Consider the following 16,722-nt stretch of genomic DNA (forward strand, 5'->3'; position numbering starts at 1 on the left):
ACACACACACGTATGTACATGGGTTGCTGGGCTTCTAAACTACCAGGAATGTGTCCGTCCTTAATCCCAGCTCTTAATCCCAGAGTCCAGGAAGCCCAGGCCAAAGGGGCAGCTGGTCAGCCGGCCTCCTTAGAGGTGATTAAGGCATGGGCGGGGGCGGGTGCAGGGGACGCAGAGCTGTGTCTTCTGCCTGACCTCCAGGGATGCCACAGAGCTCAGAGCTTGGGTTCCATCTGAGACTTGGTTACATGGAATTTACCAACCCTGGGGTGCAGACCTGCTGAGGAGGCCAGCCAGGGGTGTGGCTGGTGTGTCTCCAGGGAGAGTGACAGCTGTGTCAGACCAGGGAAGGCAGTCCCTTGATTTAACCACCTGCCTGCTGGGGTCTCAGTGGGAAGCCTTCTGGGCATTCTGACCTCTGGGAACCCTGTTTCTGGCTGGAGCGCTTCTGGACCAAGCAGGAAAATGAGGCCCAACTGGGAGATGCTGAATTTGGGGTCCTGAGTGGGGAGGAAGGGTGAGACAAGGGTGGGATGGGGAGGAAGTGGGGGCTGAGCTGGGCCTCGAAGGTGTCCGCGCCTGGGGCATTCGGAGGTGCACGAGGACACGTTGGATTGTCACAGTATGGGGGGTGCTGCTGGTGGCATTTACTGGGTGGGGGTCAGGGCTGCTACAGGGCTGGGAGAACTGTCCCACCCCGGCGTCTGCAGTGCTCCTGTCGAGAACCGCTGTCAGGTCAGGCAGCCTGGGAGGGGTCAGTGTGGGCCACAGCTCAGAGTTGAGACTGTCCCCAGCGCGCCGTGGGAGGGAAGGCCATGCATACTGCCCAGGGTGCCATAGAGGGGCACTGAGGTTGTGCAGGCAGAGTCCTCCTAGCCTGGCCCGCTTGGATGTGTCCGTGTGGGTCTCTAAGGGGTGGCTGTGATAATGGCGGAAAGAGGGTGGTTCTGGTTTCAGACTCTGACCACTGCTCGTCAGCTGGGTGACCTTGGGCAGCTGTGGGGTGGTTTTGAGAATGTGGGTTTCCTTGGCTCAGAGTCCAGCCAGCATGTTGTTGCACCCAGAGCTGGCGGCCAGTAGCGGTCATCGTGGGGGCCGTGGTCATGAGAGGCTTCTGTCACGGCAGAGGTGACAGCCACCTGGGGTTTGGGGAGCAAGCTGGTCCTGGGAACAGCCCTTTGCCACGTGTCCATCTGTGAGCCTGACTTTTCCAGTCCAGTCCTTTCTCCCACGGCTCTGTCTGCTCTGGCTCCAGGGCTGGACCATTTGGGCGCATTCATCTGGACGTCCCTGGGGTCTTGCTCTGGTGTGGGGCTGGTCGTGGTGGAGCCCCCGCTGTGTGGAGGGGGACCAAGTTGGTATGACTGGGGCTCTGATGGCAGACGCCCAGAACAGGACCTCTGAGCCTGCCTGCAGAGGGTTTGATGGGTCAGCTGAAGGAGTTTTTGGCCTGGGAGTCATGTTTAAATGAGAAGAGGAGGACGTGTCTCCCTCTTGGATTGTGGGGCTCATGAGGGCTGGGCACTCAGGGTCCCTAGAACCCTGTGGGTGTTTGGACTTCATTTGAACTCAGGAGCGGGGCAGAGCCTATGGCAGGGCCTGGGGATGGGTTGGCTGGACACCAGGGTGCCCTGGACTGGTAGGAAGCTGGTGAGGATGCTGGGGCGATGACAGGGGGATGCTGGGGTTTTCTCTGGTTCCCTCCACCCACAGCTGAGACAGAGAACCCACAGCTGAGACAGAGAGCTGGGGGGGGTCCCCATGGGGTTCCTGGTTCCCCCCACCCTCCGGGTTTGTTGTGGCCCCCTGCCCTGCAGCCTGAGCTCTGAGGGGCCCTCCTCCCCTCTCAGTGACCAGACAGGGAATGGGGATGGCGAGGTGGTGAACTGGAGGCTGGGAACTCAGGCAGCGTGGGCTTCAAACTTGGATTCATCCTGGTTGGGGTTTGGGGGACGCCAAACACCTGTCAGAGGCCCTCTGTGCAGCGAATAGGGAGTGGAAACCAGCCTGGGGCTTGGCGGCTGCCAGCTGGGCTGGGGGGAGGCGGGTGCCTGGGAGCCGCGTGCAGGCAGGGCGGGACGGGGCGTGGGGTGGGCCCCGCGACCTGTCTGTCCTCCCACAGTCCTAGACAGACACACACGGGCAGAGGCAGACGGACTCATCTTCAGACTCGTTGCCGCTGGGACCCTCCGTCCTCCTCACCCCTTCCCTGGCAGGGGCGTATCCTCAGGTCTCTTCCTGAGGGCAGCCAGGGGCCAACCACGTGCCCAGAGGGTCCAAGTGGGGACATCCCGGCACCACCGAAGGCTGGAGCTGGGGACACTGGGTCTAGCAATGCAGGTGGCAGCCAGCCTGCGTTTGGGCCGTCTGCCTCCGCTGGGTCACTCTTGGCTGAGCCTGCCCCTTCCAGTGGCCCCACCTGACAAAGTAGCCTTTGACAAGCGCAGGGGAGGCAGCTGCTGTGCTGGGGCTGTCCCACTTGTGGTCTGCAGAATCAGTGTTTGCCCTTCGGAGGTCGGGGCTGGGGAGGCTAACCTGGGGCTTAGTTAGGGTTTACTAAACAAGGTGAGGAGGTGATTCAGGATAAGGCTCACCTCCTCTGCCATCTAAGCATTTGAGTCGAGGCTCTGCTGTGTGACCCCGGGCAAGTATCTCACCCTCTCTGAATGGCCATCATACATTCATTCTTCTCTTTATTATGATTTATTATGATTTAACTCATATTCTGTACAATCCACCCATTGAAAACATATAATTAAAGGGGTTTTAGTGTATATACAGTTTGCAACCACCCCCAATATCATTCATTTTTATTACCCCCTAAAAGAAGCCCTATACCTATTAACATCACTCCCTATTCCCCCCAATCACCCAATGCTGAGCAATCACTAATCTACTTTCTGTCTCTGTGGATTTGCCTATCCTGGACATTTAATATTAGTGGAGTCATATAGCATGTGGTCTTTTGTGACTGGCTTCTTTCTCTCAGCATATATTTTCAAGGTTCATCTATGTGGTAGCACGTATCAAGACCTCACTTCTTTTTTAATTGAATAATATGCCATTATTTGGACACATCACTTTTTTTTCTTCTGTCAGTTGACAGATATTTGGGTTATTTTAGCTGTTACAAATAATGCTGATATTTTTAAAATGTGTGGACATATGTTTTCACTTCCCTTGGATGTATGAACATATGCCCTAGGGGTCGAATTATTGGGCCATATGGTGGTAACTATGTTTAACCTTTTGAGGACCTGCCAGACAGTGCTCCAGAGTGACGGAACCATTTTCCATCGCCACCATGGTACTTGAGGGTTCAAACTTCTCCACATCCTCACCACTACTTGTTATCTTCTGACTTTCTGATCACATTATTCTTGCATCCATTCATGCCTCAGGTATTTATAGAACACCTGTATTTGACAAGTCAGGGTGCTCACTGCAAAATTGAGAAGAAAATTTATCCCTTGAGTTGTTTAGAAGATTTAACAGCACCATAGCTGTCAAAACCTCCGTGCGCTTAGTGACAGGAGGTCACGATTATCAAGGGGAGAAGCTGAGGGCGGTCAGGAATCACGGGGCCTCTGTGTGCAGAGGGAAAGAGAAAGAACTCTTTGTGCTCTGACCGCAGACTCTGTGTCAGAACCTTTGCTTCAGTCCTCATGACCTTCTGGGCTATCCTGTTGGCCCACTTGCAGATGGGAAAACCGAGGCTCCGGCCATGCACCTTGCCCCAAGGTCACCCAGCCGAGAGGTAGCTAGGCTTTAGCTGTCTGTTTGGATCACTTCATTTAATCTTTCCAACCCTTTGAGATTGGTGCTATCACTGCTTATTTTGTAGAAGAGAATGAGGCTCAGAGAGGTGTACTTTCTTGCCTAGGGTCACACACTGCTGAGGGCCAGTGCTGGGATTTGGATCCAGGCAGTCTAGCTTCAAAGCCCCTGCTTACTGTGAGATGAGGTCCCACCTGTCTCCTAGGACCCAGGAGATGAGGGTGAGGGCTGGGGCGAATCTCACAACGTGTCATCTTGGGCTGACAGTGGCCCTGGCAGCAAATGTGGCCCAGGCAGGCCTCCTCCTGTTTTTTTTCCTGACTCCTTGCTCTGTGCCTCAGTTTCTTGTCTAGGCAATGGTGTTGAGGGCCCCTGAGGTCCCCATGACTCATATGGAGCCTAGCTTGTTCTATCCCATGGAGCCGCTCAGAAGCCAGGGGAATCATCCTGGGCTGGGGGTAGGGAGTTGCATCTCCACCGTGTGTGAGTTTGTGCTGGTTCTAAATACCCTGGCAAATGGAAGGGTGAGGGAGACCACAGCCAGACTCCTCAGGAGGCTGCACACTCACTCCCGGATGGGCACATTTCGTGTGTGTGTGGTGTGTGCCTAGTGTATGCCTGGGGCGGCTCTGAGGGGGATGGCAGAGCGATACGGTGTCCCAGCACAGCTGGAAGCACTGGCAGGGTCTGTCTGGTTTTCTGGAGTCCCAGAGGATCCCCAGGGCTGGCCAAGTCCCTGCGACCTCCGCCTCTGGCTTCAGGTGGCCCTTAAGACAGGGCAGAAGCACCCTGTGCCCTGTGGGCTTGCGTTTCTTGAGGTCTCATTCTGTGGGGTGAGGACCAGACACACTGCACTGGGGTCTCTCTCTGCTTTCCCAGTCCCTCCCCTACTACAAGCTCCCCATCCCACCTGCCTTGCTCCCCTCAACTCCATCCTGACTTTGCCAGCTGAGTTCTCTGTCACTTCCAGCAGGTTGACTGGCTTGAGTCTATGGAGTAAGGAGGCCCATTCTGCCTGGTCCCGTCCGTAAGGGGCCTGGCGCTTAGTGGGTGCTCAGTAAATGCTCCAGCCCTCCCAGCCCACGCCTGGTTGTAAAGGGACCAGAACTGCAGGCTCCACTCTACTCTTCTGCATGTTTTGCATATAATTTGCATGTTCATTTTATGACAAACAGCTGGGATCAGTTCTGTCTCTCTTCCCTCCTCCTAGATGAGTTGGAGCCCTGGTTGGCTTTTGGAGGGATCGGAGAGAACTTTGTCCACCCATCTGGTTTTATGGATGAGGAGACGGAGGCCAGAGGAGAGGGCCCTGCCTATAGTAATTAGAGAAATGGGTGAAGTGGGTCTGTAGGGATGATCCCATTCACAGTATTCAGGGAATGACTATTGATGGAGGCTGACTGTGTCCCAGCCACTGCCCCCAGGATCTTTTCGAGGGGGAGTAGGCATTAGACAAGAAGGTCAATAAATAAACAAGCTAATTTCAGTCTGTGGTGGGCTATGAGGAGTAAGCCTGGTGTTGACAGAGTGATGATATGTGGGGAGGTTATGTGGATGGAGCTGGGGGTCAGGGAGGGCCACTCTGAGGAGGTGAGCTTTGAGCAGGAACACTGGGTCATGCCCCAATACTTACTAGTTGCCTGGTAACTGCTCAGCGTGTCACAGCTGGAGTCTTGGTACATTGGGTATCATCATCCCATTTTGTGGGGGGGCAGACTGAGGCCCAGTGAGGTGATGGAACCTGACCAGGGCTCTCTGGAAGTCAGGATGGGTTTTTGTCAGTCAGTCTAGGAGATGTTTGCCAGGGCTGAGTCTGTTGGCAGGGTCAGTTGCAGAGTCTGGAGACTCAATCCCAGGGGCACCTGCTGGTGAGTCGTGGGGTGGTGGGTGGAATGCTCACCTGAGCTGGGTCACCTGTCGTGGGAACAGGACTTACTTTCCATTTCTTCTCATTCCTAGTCTGTCTCTCTGTGTGTAGGGTGCTGGGCTGGATGTGGGGGGCGGTGTGTAGACTCTGAAGCTTTCCTGCATTGCCCCTGCTCCTTGCCCCCCACCTTGAGGAACTTCCTGGTGAGGGGTAGAGGCAGGTGTGCAGGTCCAGCTAATCCAGGGTTCATATTTGGCCCTAGTTGCTGTGTGACTTTGGGCTAGTTGTTTCACTTCTCTGAAGTTTGGTTTGCCCATCTGTGAAATGGGACTAATAATCCCTACTGGTAAGATGTTCGTGAAGAGAAATGAGGCCAGGTGTGTATATTAAGTGCGTGCACCCTCTGTGGGAGCTATAACTGTTGCTCATGGTCAGGGAAAAAAAAAATCCCATTGTGTCCCTACTGGTGGCTTAACAGCCTCAGTCTCCTCATCTGTAGATGAGGACAGTAGAATCTGCTTCCCAGGGTGGCCTAGTGGGTTCCATGAGGTCTGGTAGAAGGGGCCCACTGGAGTGACGGGAGACGCTTGTGGCCCCTTGCCCCCGGAAATGACAACTCAGTGGAGGTAGATCCACAAGAAGGGACTTCCCACTTCAGAACAGGCAGGTGGTTGGCAGGAGGTGGCCTCGCAGGGGAGGCAGTATTTGAGCTGCCAGAGCTTGCTGAGCGTGTCCCTGTCCTGTGGCTCGCAGGAGCCCGGGTATCTATAATAGTACCTGGTACCCAGGAGATGCTTCATAAAACGTACTGCTTGTCCTGGCTGGCTGGGCAGAGCTGTGGAAGAGTGTTCCAGGAAGCAGGAATAGCATGTGCGAGGCCTGGAGGGAATCCACAAAGGATTCAGTGTGGGAGGAGCATGCGGGCTGGGCAGTGGGGGCCTCAGTGGGTGGTCCTGCTCTCAGACACAAGCCTGGGGACAGGAATAATTGAGCAGGGTGAGTCAGGGTGGCTGAGAGGGTGACGCTACAGGGCTGGCGGCCTGATGGATGGAGCGGTGACAGGGGCGTCCCAGGCCTGGGTCGAGGAGGAGGCTGCTCTTCCCAGATTGTGCTGTCACCCTCTGTCCTGGTGTAGGTGACAACGGAGAGGGCCTGGGGCTGGCAGGGTGGGAACTAGGCTGTTGGAAGAAGCTGGCGGGTGGCCTCTGGTTGAGATGTCTGATCTCCGATAGCTGTAAGCCAACCGTGGCTGCCTGCCGGTCAATGCCGGGGGAGGGAGCTGGGCCCTGCCAAGCCAGCCAGTCTGCAGTGAGACGCAGCTCTGTAGGCATTGGGCCACCAGCCTGCCAGCTCCCTCGGAGGCTTTTGTGTTCATTTCCTTTCTGCTGGTTCCTCTGTTTGCTCGTAGCTCATGACCAGCCCCAACAGGGGTCTCGGCAGAATGACTGGGGCCAAGGAGTTTCAGAGAACCAGGGAACAGCAGACAGGGGAACTCAGAGCATGCTATTTCTAATAACAAAAGTACTCTGAATTTATTGTAGAAAATTTGGAAAATTCAAACAGATCCTGAGTGAGAAATGAAAAACTACTTATAATCCCACCACCCAGAGAGAGCCCCCTGGGAACCTTTAGTAGAATTCAGTGTTTAGAAATACACTTTGGTATTGAGTTCACTGCCAAATGAACTTTTGGTAATGTTCATTACCAGGATCAAGTTCTACATATTTTCCCTTTAACCTGTTTTTTAAACTTAATGATGATCATAGTACTAAATAGCCAACATTTATCGAGTAATTCATTAATGTGTGGGCACCCTAAGTCTGTTACAGTGAACCCCACGAGGTGGTTATTATCTTTGTGTGGGAAAACCAGGCTGACAGTTAAGTACCTGTCCAAGGTCACCCAGGTATTGAGAGACAGAACTGTTTGTATGATCCTATCAACAGTCATGCCGCATTGCCTCCTGACAACCAGAGTGTACATTTCCCCATGTCCTTGCATATTCTTTGAAATGAGTTAAAAAAAACCCTTTTGTTATGCATTTATGCCTTTTAACGACCTGATTAGACAGTGTGGATTTGTGAAAACACAGTTATTGATAGCTGCATAATATTCCACGTCATGGTTGTTTCCTAAGTTCTTTAACTAGTCCCGTGATGTTGGGAAAGTAGGTTATTTCCTCACTTTCTCTCTTATGAATAACACTGCCCTGGCTCTCTTTGACCCAAGGGCTGAATTCTTGGACACCCAGAGTGTCCGAATCAGAAAGGCAGCTTAGAGCTCCAAGCCCTGGTTCACTTCCAAATGAGACTCGGAAATGGCAGAGACAGGGGTAGGGGGGTGGGGGGTGGGGGGTGGCTTGTCTGGGTCTGGGAGGCTGTGGTCACCTGAGCCAGGATGCTGCCCGCTCTCTGGTCCGGTGTAGATGAGGAATATTGCCACCGTGGGGAGGGGGTTCTGGGGAGGATGGTTGGGAGCGCAGGGGTGGGTAGTGGAGAAGGTGATGGAGCTGATGGAATGCGGCTGTGGCGTGGGGAGGCTCTGCTCTCAAGATGTCTCTTTGCAGAGCAGCTGGCTGAGAGGGGAGGGACCCAAAGGGCTATTTTCCTATCCTCTAGGCTACCCTTGCGGGAGATTTGGGGGTGAGTGTTCGGAATAAAGGAGGTGGGGAGATGTGTGGGGGACCCGGCGTGTGTCTGGGCTGTGCTGGTTGTTTGTAGAGGGGCCTTCTCAGCCTTTGTGCCCCCTGCTCCTCCCCCAGGCCCCTCTGCTCCCTGGGACTTGGGGTCCGTGGCCCCTTCCCACCGACGCAGCCTCTGTGCCCTGCACCCCTCCGGCAGCCAGTAAATGTGGCGGCTGCTGGGTCTCCAGCCAGAGCAGCTGTGGACGGTGGCGGGGTGGACACCGAGGCGTCCCCCTTCCCGGGTCTGGACTCTCCATTGTGTTACCCCCTTGGCTGTCCTGCCGCCCAGAGCCTGGCCCCGGCCCACATTCCTGTGGTGACGCTCCGGGTCTCCGGGCTGGAGCTGGTGAGCGTGAGGGGCATTGAGTTCTCACAGGACTGAGGGACTTTTGGGGACGGGGGCGGCGGTGGTGGGGGGCTGGTGGGAATGGAGCCTCTGGGGATCTAGAGGGCTCTGTCAAGACCACCCTGCTTCCGGGAGCGGGTGTGAAGTCCCACTGTGTGTCACTGGATGGATTGCCTCACCTCTCTGAATGCAGAGTCATAGGCTAATTCCCCACCACCCTCTCTTATCCCCTCTCTGAGCCTCCGTGTCCGCCTCTGTAAGAAGGGAGAGTGAACTTAGTGATCAGTCAGGCCTGAAGGTGGGGTCAGGGTTGGGGGTGACGTACCACAGTAATAGTAAATGGTTAGTTACTAAGTGCCAGCTGTGTGCTGAGCAATAGGAGTGCTTTTGGTGCATTATGTTGCTTGATTCTCACAACAGCTCCATGAAAAACATATTATTTAACCAAACAGAGGCTCAGAGAGGTTGAGTAACTTGCCCAGGGTCTCCCAGCAAGTAAGCAGAGCTGGACTTGAACCCAAGTACCCAAGAACCCAAAGCTGGGCCCCCAACCATTGCTCGCATGCCCTCTGGTCACAGGAGAGGGCAGCCCAAGTCTGGCTAATGTGGGGAAGGAAGCGCGCGCAGAATTAATTACAGTTGATTTTATTCTTAGTTTTTGCAGCATGATTGGCACTGTGCAGGGTGCTGGGCTCCTGGCCTCCTGCCAGCTGACCTAATTTGTGTGTCTGTTTCTGTAACTCGCCCTTCCTCCCCCCTCCCCCAGCATCTCATTTTTTCTCTCTCTGTGCACTCCCCTGCTGTGTGCCTTTGGCAAGCCCACTTAGGCTCTCTGGGCAGGAATGGTCGCATCTGCAGCCTGGGTGTAACTGTCTTGATTCTACTCCCCTCAGGAGTTCAGTGAGGCTTACGTGAGACAAAATCTTCAGAATTCATAATGGAAATATTAACATCCACCTAGCAATAATCCCAGCTACATTTCTTTATTCAGCTCCCAGTGTTGGGTCCTGTCCTTAAGCCTATTACATGCATGATCTTCTTTGATCCTCACAGCACCCCTGCGGGTCACATACTGCAATTGTCACCCCCATTTTACAGATGGAAAAACTGAGGTGCCAAGAGATTCAGTGGCTTGCCTGATGTTCGATGGGTAGTGAGGGGAGGAGCTGATTCATTCTGGTTTAACCTCTGTGTTATCCTGTTTCTCTGGGCAGGCTTATGATGAGGTGGGGGGAGTAGGTAGGGGGGTGCTGGGCATGAGAGATCCTAGACTTCTGGTCTCCAAGGAAGGCTTGGAAGGAGACTGGGGACCAGAAGAAGGAGATGCCTTGCCTTTCTGCCTGAACACGTCCCCTCCTCCCAACCCCACTAGAGAGGGACGGTGGTGGAAGTTACCCACCCCAGTGGCTCTAAAACCCTATGGAGAGGATCAGGTAGGGGTGGCGAAGAGCCAGTGGCTGGCAGCTCACATCACTGCTGGTCCCATCGGGGCAGGGAGCCTGAGTTACTTCCGTGGGTCAGGCTGTGGGTCAGCATAAAGTGAGATGGTGACGAGGGGCAAGTGAGGAGAAATGGCAGGGGGTGTGTCCATTGGGGAAGGCGCCGCATCTCACCTGGTGTTGTGTGCCTGCCTGTAGGTACCCTGGAGGGAAAGTGTGCGTGGTGTGTGCCTGGTGCGCGTGTGTGGAGGGGAGTGGAGGCAGGTGTCAGGGGCCTGTAGCTGGTTCTCTGAGTGGGGGGCGTGTGTGTGGTGCCGTGGGTGCCTTTTCAGGGACGCATGGGTGGAGCTTATGGGCAGTGGGTATTTGGGAGCATTTGGGGTGTTTGCCATGTGCCAGCATGTGTATGGTGTGGGCGGGTGGTAGTTCTGAGCTGAGGTTGTCCAGGGCCTGTGGGTCACAGGTTTAGGAACTCTAGAAGAGCAGCAGATTGGGGGCGACCTGGAAGGTTTGGAGGAAGGACCCATTGGCTGAGGACCCATGGTCATGTCTCAGTTCTAACCCCCGGGGTCAGTGCCTGCCTCTGCGAAGTGGGTATAATGAAGTTGTGGGAGGTGGTGCTGGTTGAAGCCATTGGCACAGGTTAGAGTGCTTCCAGCACCTGACCTGGGATGGGGCCTCCACAAGGGTGGGCACTGGTCTCTAGAGCCTCCTGAGGACCCTCAGTAGCTCCCCCAGCTGGCTTGGAGTTTCCCCCGCTGCTGGGGGAGCCCCTGGGTGGGTGTCTTGGCCCAGACAGGTAGTGGCAGGAAGCAGAAGATACAGCCCCACAGTGGGCTCTGTGTGTGGGGGGAGTGTGAAGATGCAAGCGTGAAAAAAAGGTTGTTTACAAGTCGTGAGGTTTGGTCAGAGTCCAAGGGGTCACTGCCATGGGGAATATGAATAGCAGTGCTTGGTCATAGGGAGGGTCTGTGTGCGCCACCTGTGTGGCTGTGGGATCTTGCCGAGGTTGTGTGGGGTGTATTAGGTGAGGAGAGGGGTGCAACTGTGTGTCTGTGTGTGTGCAGCTGGAGGGCAGCAAATGGGTGAGCCCATAGTGGAATGTGCTAGGCTGTTGTCTGTGAGTTGTGGGTACACAGGTTGGGGTCGGTAAATGTGGATCACGACTGTGTGTGTGTGTGTGTGTGTGTGTGTGCATGCATGCATGCATACAGGCACTCTTGTTTGGGATATGTTTATCAGGCATGGGAGGGTGTGTGGTTTACCTGGAAGGGACACAGAAGGTTGGGGGAGGCTGGCATTTGACTTGGGTGCTCTTTTAAGGGAATTGGTACAGATTATTATGCTAATTATGCATGGAATTATGCAAATAGAGAGGTTGTTTGGGGGTCAAAGGCTGTTTGTCATCACCCCCTCTGGTACTTGTGACTTCAGGCTTTCCCTGCTGTCTCCCGGGTTCTCTTCCCCAACCCCCCTCCTCTCTGCAGCCCTGGAAGCTTCAGCTGCTGCCAGCACCCCTATAGCATTCCTGGGAGGGCCCTGTGAGCGCTGGTCCCCCAGGGAGGGGTACAGCTGGCACTTAGGCATGGGGGGTGTGCGGGCACGATGGAATCCTGCACCCCACCCCCACCGCACAGGTCTCAGGTGTCCCAGGGTTAAGTTTCCTGGGGTGAACTCAGGGGTGCCTGGTTGTTGGCCGGCACCCCCTCTACCTGATCCGGGGGCTGCTCATTATTTGGAAAGAATGTTCTCTTGGATGCAGATTTGGAAAATCACTGAGGTGGCCCCTTCCCCAGCTTTGTGTCTGATGAGCGTGAGGCTAAATTAAGATGTGAGAGAATTCTCTCCCTCCACCTCCCACTGTTGCCTTCTCTCTCTTTCTCTTGCATACCCAGCCCTCCCTCCACTCCCTCCTCCCTGTCACCCCTGCCCCTGCCCCTCTGACCCCCGGCTTCCCTCTGTCCTTGCATCTCTGTCCCCATCCTGTCCCTCGCCCTCCCCCTCCCTGTCATTCTCTCTGTTCTTCCAGGATCTCTCCCTATCCTGCTCCCCCCGCCCTCCTCCCCCCCCCCACCCCCCCGCATCTCTGTGGGGAGCTGGAGCTCCTGGTCCTTAGCGTGGAGGAGATGGTCGTCATGGTAACGGTTGTCATGTCGATGGCTACTGAGCTAGGGATGAATAGTATCTAGGTGAGAGCTACCTGAGTGGAGGCTGACAGGTTCACAAGAGGTTCCATACTTGTTTCTGAGCCTCAGAGCTGCACCGCGCGTGCCCCCATTTAGTGTCTGCACCCCCCCCAATGTATGTGCCCGTTTGCACCCAAAGGCATGCCAACACGCGGTGCCTCGCTCTGGCTGCCTCCCTCTGGCCGCCTCTCTCCGGCTGCCTCCCTCTGGCCGCCTCTCTGGCTGCCTCTCTCTGGCTGCCTTTAGGTGAGTGTGTCAGGGTGTCTCTGGGTATGTCATTTCAAGGCTCATGTGACTTTGCAAGGGTGGGGGGTTTGAATTTGTGCAAGCCTTTCTGGGAGCAGGTTGTTAGGGGCTGCTGTGTGGTGCTGGTCACTGTGGAATCATGAAGACTCCCTATTTTGGCCCCCAACCTTTACCCCAGTTTGGGGGTCCCCTGAGACTGCAGACTTCTTAGGTCCTTTCCTCCTAGCTAAAGGGCTTTCAACTTCCCTGAGTTGCTTGGAAGGATGTAGAGACAGTGAAGATGCTCTGCATGGGAGAAACAGTCTGGGCCCCACCCCTGCTCAGGCCCCATCATGCTGCACGTCTCTGGCTTTGGGCTGCTGGCCTAAGAATGGAGCAGAAAATCTCCAAGGAACCCCAGCTAAGCTGGGGTCAAAAGGCTGGTGGTGGGGGACCACCTAGCCCCTTCCCTTTGGGTCCTGGGGATTTATTCCTCTGGTAAGTGGGAGCAGAGATGGCAACTCGGGAAGGTTGGATGGTAGCTGCTCTGAGCTCCTGAAATGTCTAAAACGGAGGAAGACCCGGCAATTAGTCACGGAGCAATTACTCTAATTGTTCCACTCCATGACTCACTGGTAGCAAGTAAATACTGATTAATTCATTACTTTGAGACTGTGTGTGTATGTGTGTTGGGGGGAGGGTGACGCGTATGCTGGGGGGAATCTCCTGGCTCCCCGCCCTGGCCTCCTGCCCTGCCTGGCCTGGGTAGGGCTTTAGAGCAGGTGGTCGAGGCTTGGGCCTGGAAGCCAGGATCAGGATCCTTTCTCTAGCTCCACAGGAACTCCAGGAGGGGGCTGTCAGGGACAGGGTTGTGAGAGGCTGAGCACAGGTCGTGATGCTGAGCTAGCCCCTCTCCTGCTAACATACCTTCCGTGGCTCCCCATGTCAGTCAAACAGTAGGGGTATTCAGACTCCACGTCAGACCTTCTAAACTGCTGAGTACTGTTTTTACAACATTCTGACATGCAGTCAGAATAAAACCTGACCAGTTTCCAAGAGAAAAGTTGCCAGCCGAACCCTGAGAGCCTGTGATGGGGCTTCCCCAAACTCAACTCTGGCCTGTCCTGCACCCACCGCCACCCCCACCCCCACCACCCAGGAATTGCATCCTCCAACACCAAGCCCATTCCTTCCCAGATACTTGCTGACACCCACTGTGTGTCTGACAGGGTCCTGCTCCATCAAGGTATAGTTTACTGGGAGTGGGCACAGTCACAGAAGAAGTATATACCCATGCCTGCCCAGCTCACAAGTGGTGAGAGATGTGAATTCAGAAGCACCGGATGGATGCTCTGAAAGCTCAAAGTAGGAGGGCTTCTCGGAAGAACGGATGGGGAGTGAAAGGTAGCTGGTGGGAAGTTGGAGGATGAGAGGATGGGAGGGAAGAGTGTTCCAGGTGGAGGGAACAGCATGAGTTAAGGAGGCAGGAGACACCAGGCAGGCATGTTCCAGGAGCAGACGGGGACCGGGTGACTGGACTGCAGTGACTGCAGGGGTTCTGAGGGACCCTGGATGAGGCCCCCAGACCCAGCTCTGAGGGCACAGGCTCTACTTCCTCACCTTGGAGCCTTTGCTTATTCGGGTCCCCCTGCTTGAGATGCCTTGCTCTATTTCTTCTTTTTCTCTCTAGTTCAATTGTTTAAGACCCAGGTGCTAATAACCCTCTAGAGCTGAGCACCAGCTCATCTTCTCTGAAAGCTCTCTGGACGCAGGGACTGTGGCGGGGCTCAGTCTGGATCCAGGTTTGCGCTCCTGTCTTGGATGTCCTTAGTGCTGGCTCTCAGGCCGGGGTTGCAGTGGGGCGGGAGGGATGGTCTGGGCCCAGGAGCCACAGCACCCCACCTTCCCAGGTTCTGATTCTGGAAAGAGTCTTGGACCTGGAGGGCTGGACCCCTCACCCCGGCAGACGCCCAGGAGACCCTTGTTGGCAGACGTAGAAGTGGCATCCACGCCCTGAGCTGACTCTGGGCAATGAAATACTTTGGAGGGAGGTTTAGACGGAGGGAGCTGACTTTGTTTTGGGGAAGGCCAGAGCCAGGAACTCCACTCTCTTCTCTCCCTCCCCCGTTACCCAAGTTTCTTCCCTCCTAGAACCCCAGGCTTCCCCAACACCTCTGTCTGTCTGATGGGACGAATGGTCCTGCCTTTGGGATTTTGAGGTGCGAGGCACTGCATCCCTAGCAGAGTCTGGGTCTCAGCACATCACGTGCTGTCTGGTGACCTGGGGCAGTGGGGCCTCAGTCTTCTCAGCTGTGGAAGGGGGCCGATGGGGCTGCCCTGTGCTGAGCACCTGCTGCTTTGAGGTGCGCTCAGCACATATTGGCCCACTGCGTGCTCACAGCACCCTGACAAGGCAGGAAGTGGTGATCCGGCCTACCGCAGCTCCCTGTTTGCTTCTGGAGGCCACATCTGATGCTGTCCCTCCACTGTCACCGGGCCTTGGGGAGTGCCGGGTGCTCCTCTGGGCGTTTCCAGGCCGCTGGCCTCAGGTGCTGAGCCCTGTGCGCAACTCTGCCCTCTGCAGGCCCAGCGCTGGCGCAGTGAGAACTTCGAGAGGCCCGTGGACCTCGAGGGCTCTGGGGATGACGACTCCTTCCCCGATGACGAGCTGGACGACCTCTACTCTGGGTCGGGCTCCGGCTGTAAGTACACCCTTCCCTTTTCCTACATGTCAGCGGTACCAGTCTCTCTCCAGTGCCCCATCCGAGGTTTTGATGGCAAGGAAGAGGAGCCTTCGTAGGGTAGGCTCGCTTAAACCTGGGGTGGGGGAGGAAGAGGTCATTCAGAAGCAGCTCCTGGACCTTAAGCACGTAAAGGGCAGGCTGTCCTCCCCCGGGGTGGAACCGGGGCCTTAAGGAGCCCAGCACTCCCAGTTTCTCTGTCTTTGCCTCTCTCTGTGCACTGTTTGGGTCTCCCTGCAGACCTCCAGCCTCTGTCAAGGAACACAGATGCTTCTCAGTAACCCGGGTTTCATACTGTTGTGGCCACTTGGAGGAACTTGCTAAGTCTGCTGCTAAGTCGCTTCAGTCGTGTCCGACTCTGTGCGACCCCATAGACGGCAGCCTACCAGGCTCCCCGTCCCTGGGATTCTCCAGGCAAGAACACTGGAGTGGGTTGCCATTTCCTTCTCCGTTGCATGAAAGTGAAAAGTGAAAAGTGAAAGTGAAGTCGCTCAGTCGTGTCCGACTCTTCGCGACCCCATGGACTGCAGCCTACCAGGCTCCTCTGCCCATGGGATTTTCCAGGCGAGAGTACTGGATTGGGGCGCCATTGCCTTCTCCGTGGAGGAACTTAGTGGTCAACTTTTCAGGTGCAGTGAGCAGAGACCATTTGATTGGCTCAACTTGGGTCAGGTGGCCCCCTTCTGTCCAATCAGCGGTGGCCAAGGGCGGGGTTAGGACAGTGACGGAAAAACAGTAGGGGCCTCCAGTGGTGCCTGGGACAAACCAGTTCCATTGCCCCGCCCAGAAAGGCCCCAGAGTAGCCTGAGATAAGCGAGGCACGCTAAGTTGAATCCCAGTTTCTCTGCCTAATGGCTGTTCTGTCTTTAGCCGTTTTTCCTCCCTGAGTCTGTATTATCTGTAAATGGTGATAAATTTGCCTTCTTCTCGGAGCCTCTGGGGGCTCTTCCCGGGTGGCAAGTGGTTAAGAACCTACCTACAAATGCAGGAGACATTAAGAAAGGCTGGTTTGACCCCTGGATGGGGAAGGTTCCCCGGAGGAGGGCACGGCAACCCACTTCAGTATTCTTGCCTGGATAATCCCCTGGACAGAGGAGCCTGGCAGGCTTACAGTCCACGGGGTCGCAAAGAGTCAGATAGGACTGAAGCGACTTGGCACCCGCTTACACTCGCCGAGCCTCTGGAAGGCTTCAGTTTAAGACGTCAGGGCCTGGCACAGAGATGAAGCTCTGCAACTGGTAGTAAAAAGGGGTGTGTGTTGAGATTGGGGCCCTGGAGGGGGCAGGTGGAGTCTAATGAAATGCTGGGAGTCTGTGTGCTTTGGAGCTGGCCACCTACAGCCCCTCGCCTCTAGTCTCCTCACTTTAGCCCATTCCTTTAAGCATCTTGTGAGTTATAAATCTTGTGAGAATCTTCATAAAAATCCATCCTGATGGTTGGTAACATCTCTACTTCCAC

At 55.4% G+C, this 16,722-nt stretch overlaps 1 protein-coding gene across 1 annotated transcript in view; it reads left to right on the plus strand.

Annotated features, from left to right (window-relative positions):
- SDC3 (syndecan 3) overlaps positions 1 to 16,722 on the plus strand; it is a 38,576-nt gene that overhangs the window by 13,101 nt on the left and 8,753 nt on the right. Inside the window, exon 2 of the mRNA XM_027518095.1 lies at positions 15,108 to 15,225. Within this exon, the coding sequence (XP_027373896.1) occupies positions 15,108 to 15,225 (118 nt within the window). The remainder of the gene's footprint in view (positions 1 to 15,107; positions 15,226 to 16,722) is intronic.

Source organism: Bos indicus x Bos taurus, chromosome 2, assembly GCF_003369695.1.
Source record: "Bos indicus x Bos taurus breed Angus x Brahman F1 hybrid chromosome 2, Bos_hybrid_MaternalHap_v2.0, whole genome shotgun sequence".
Taxonomy (NCBI): domain Eukaryota; kingdom Metazoa; phylum Chordata; class Mammalia; order Artiodactyla; family Bovidae; genus Bos; species Bos indicus x Bos taurus.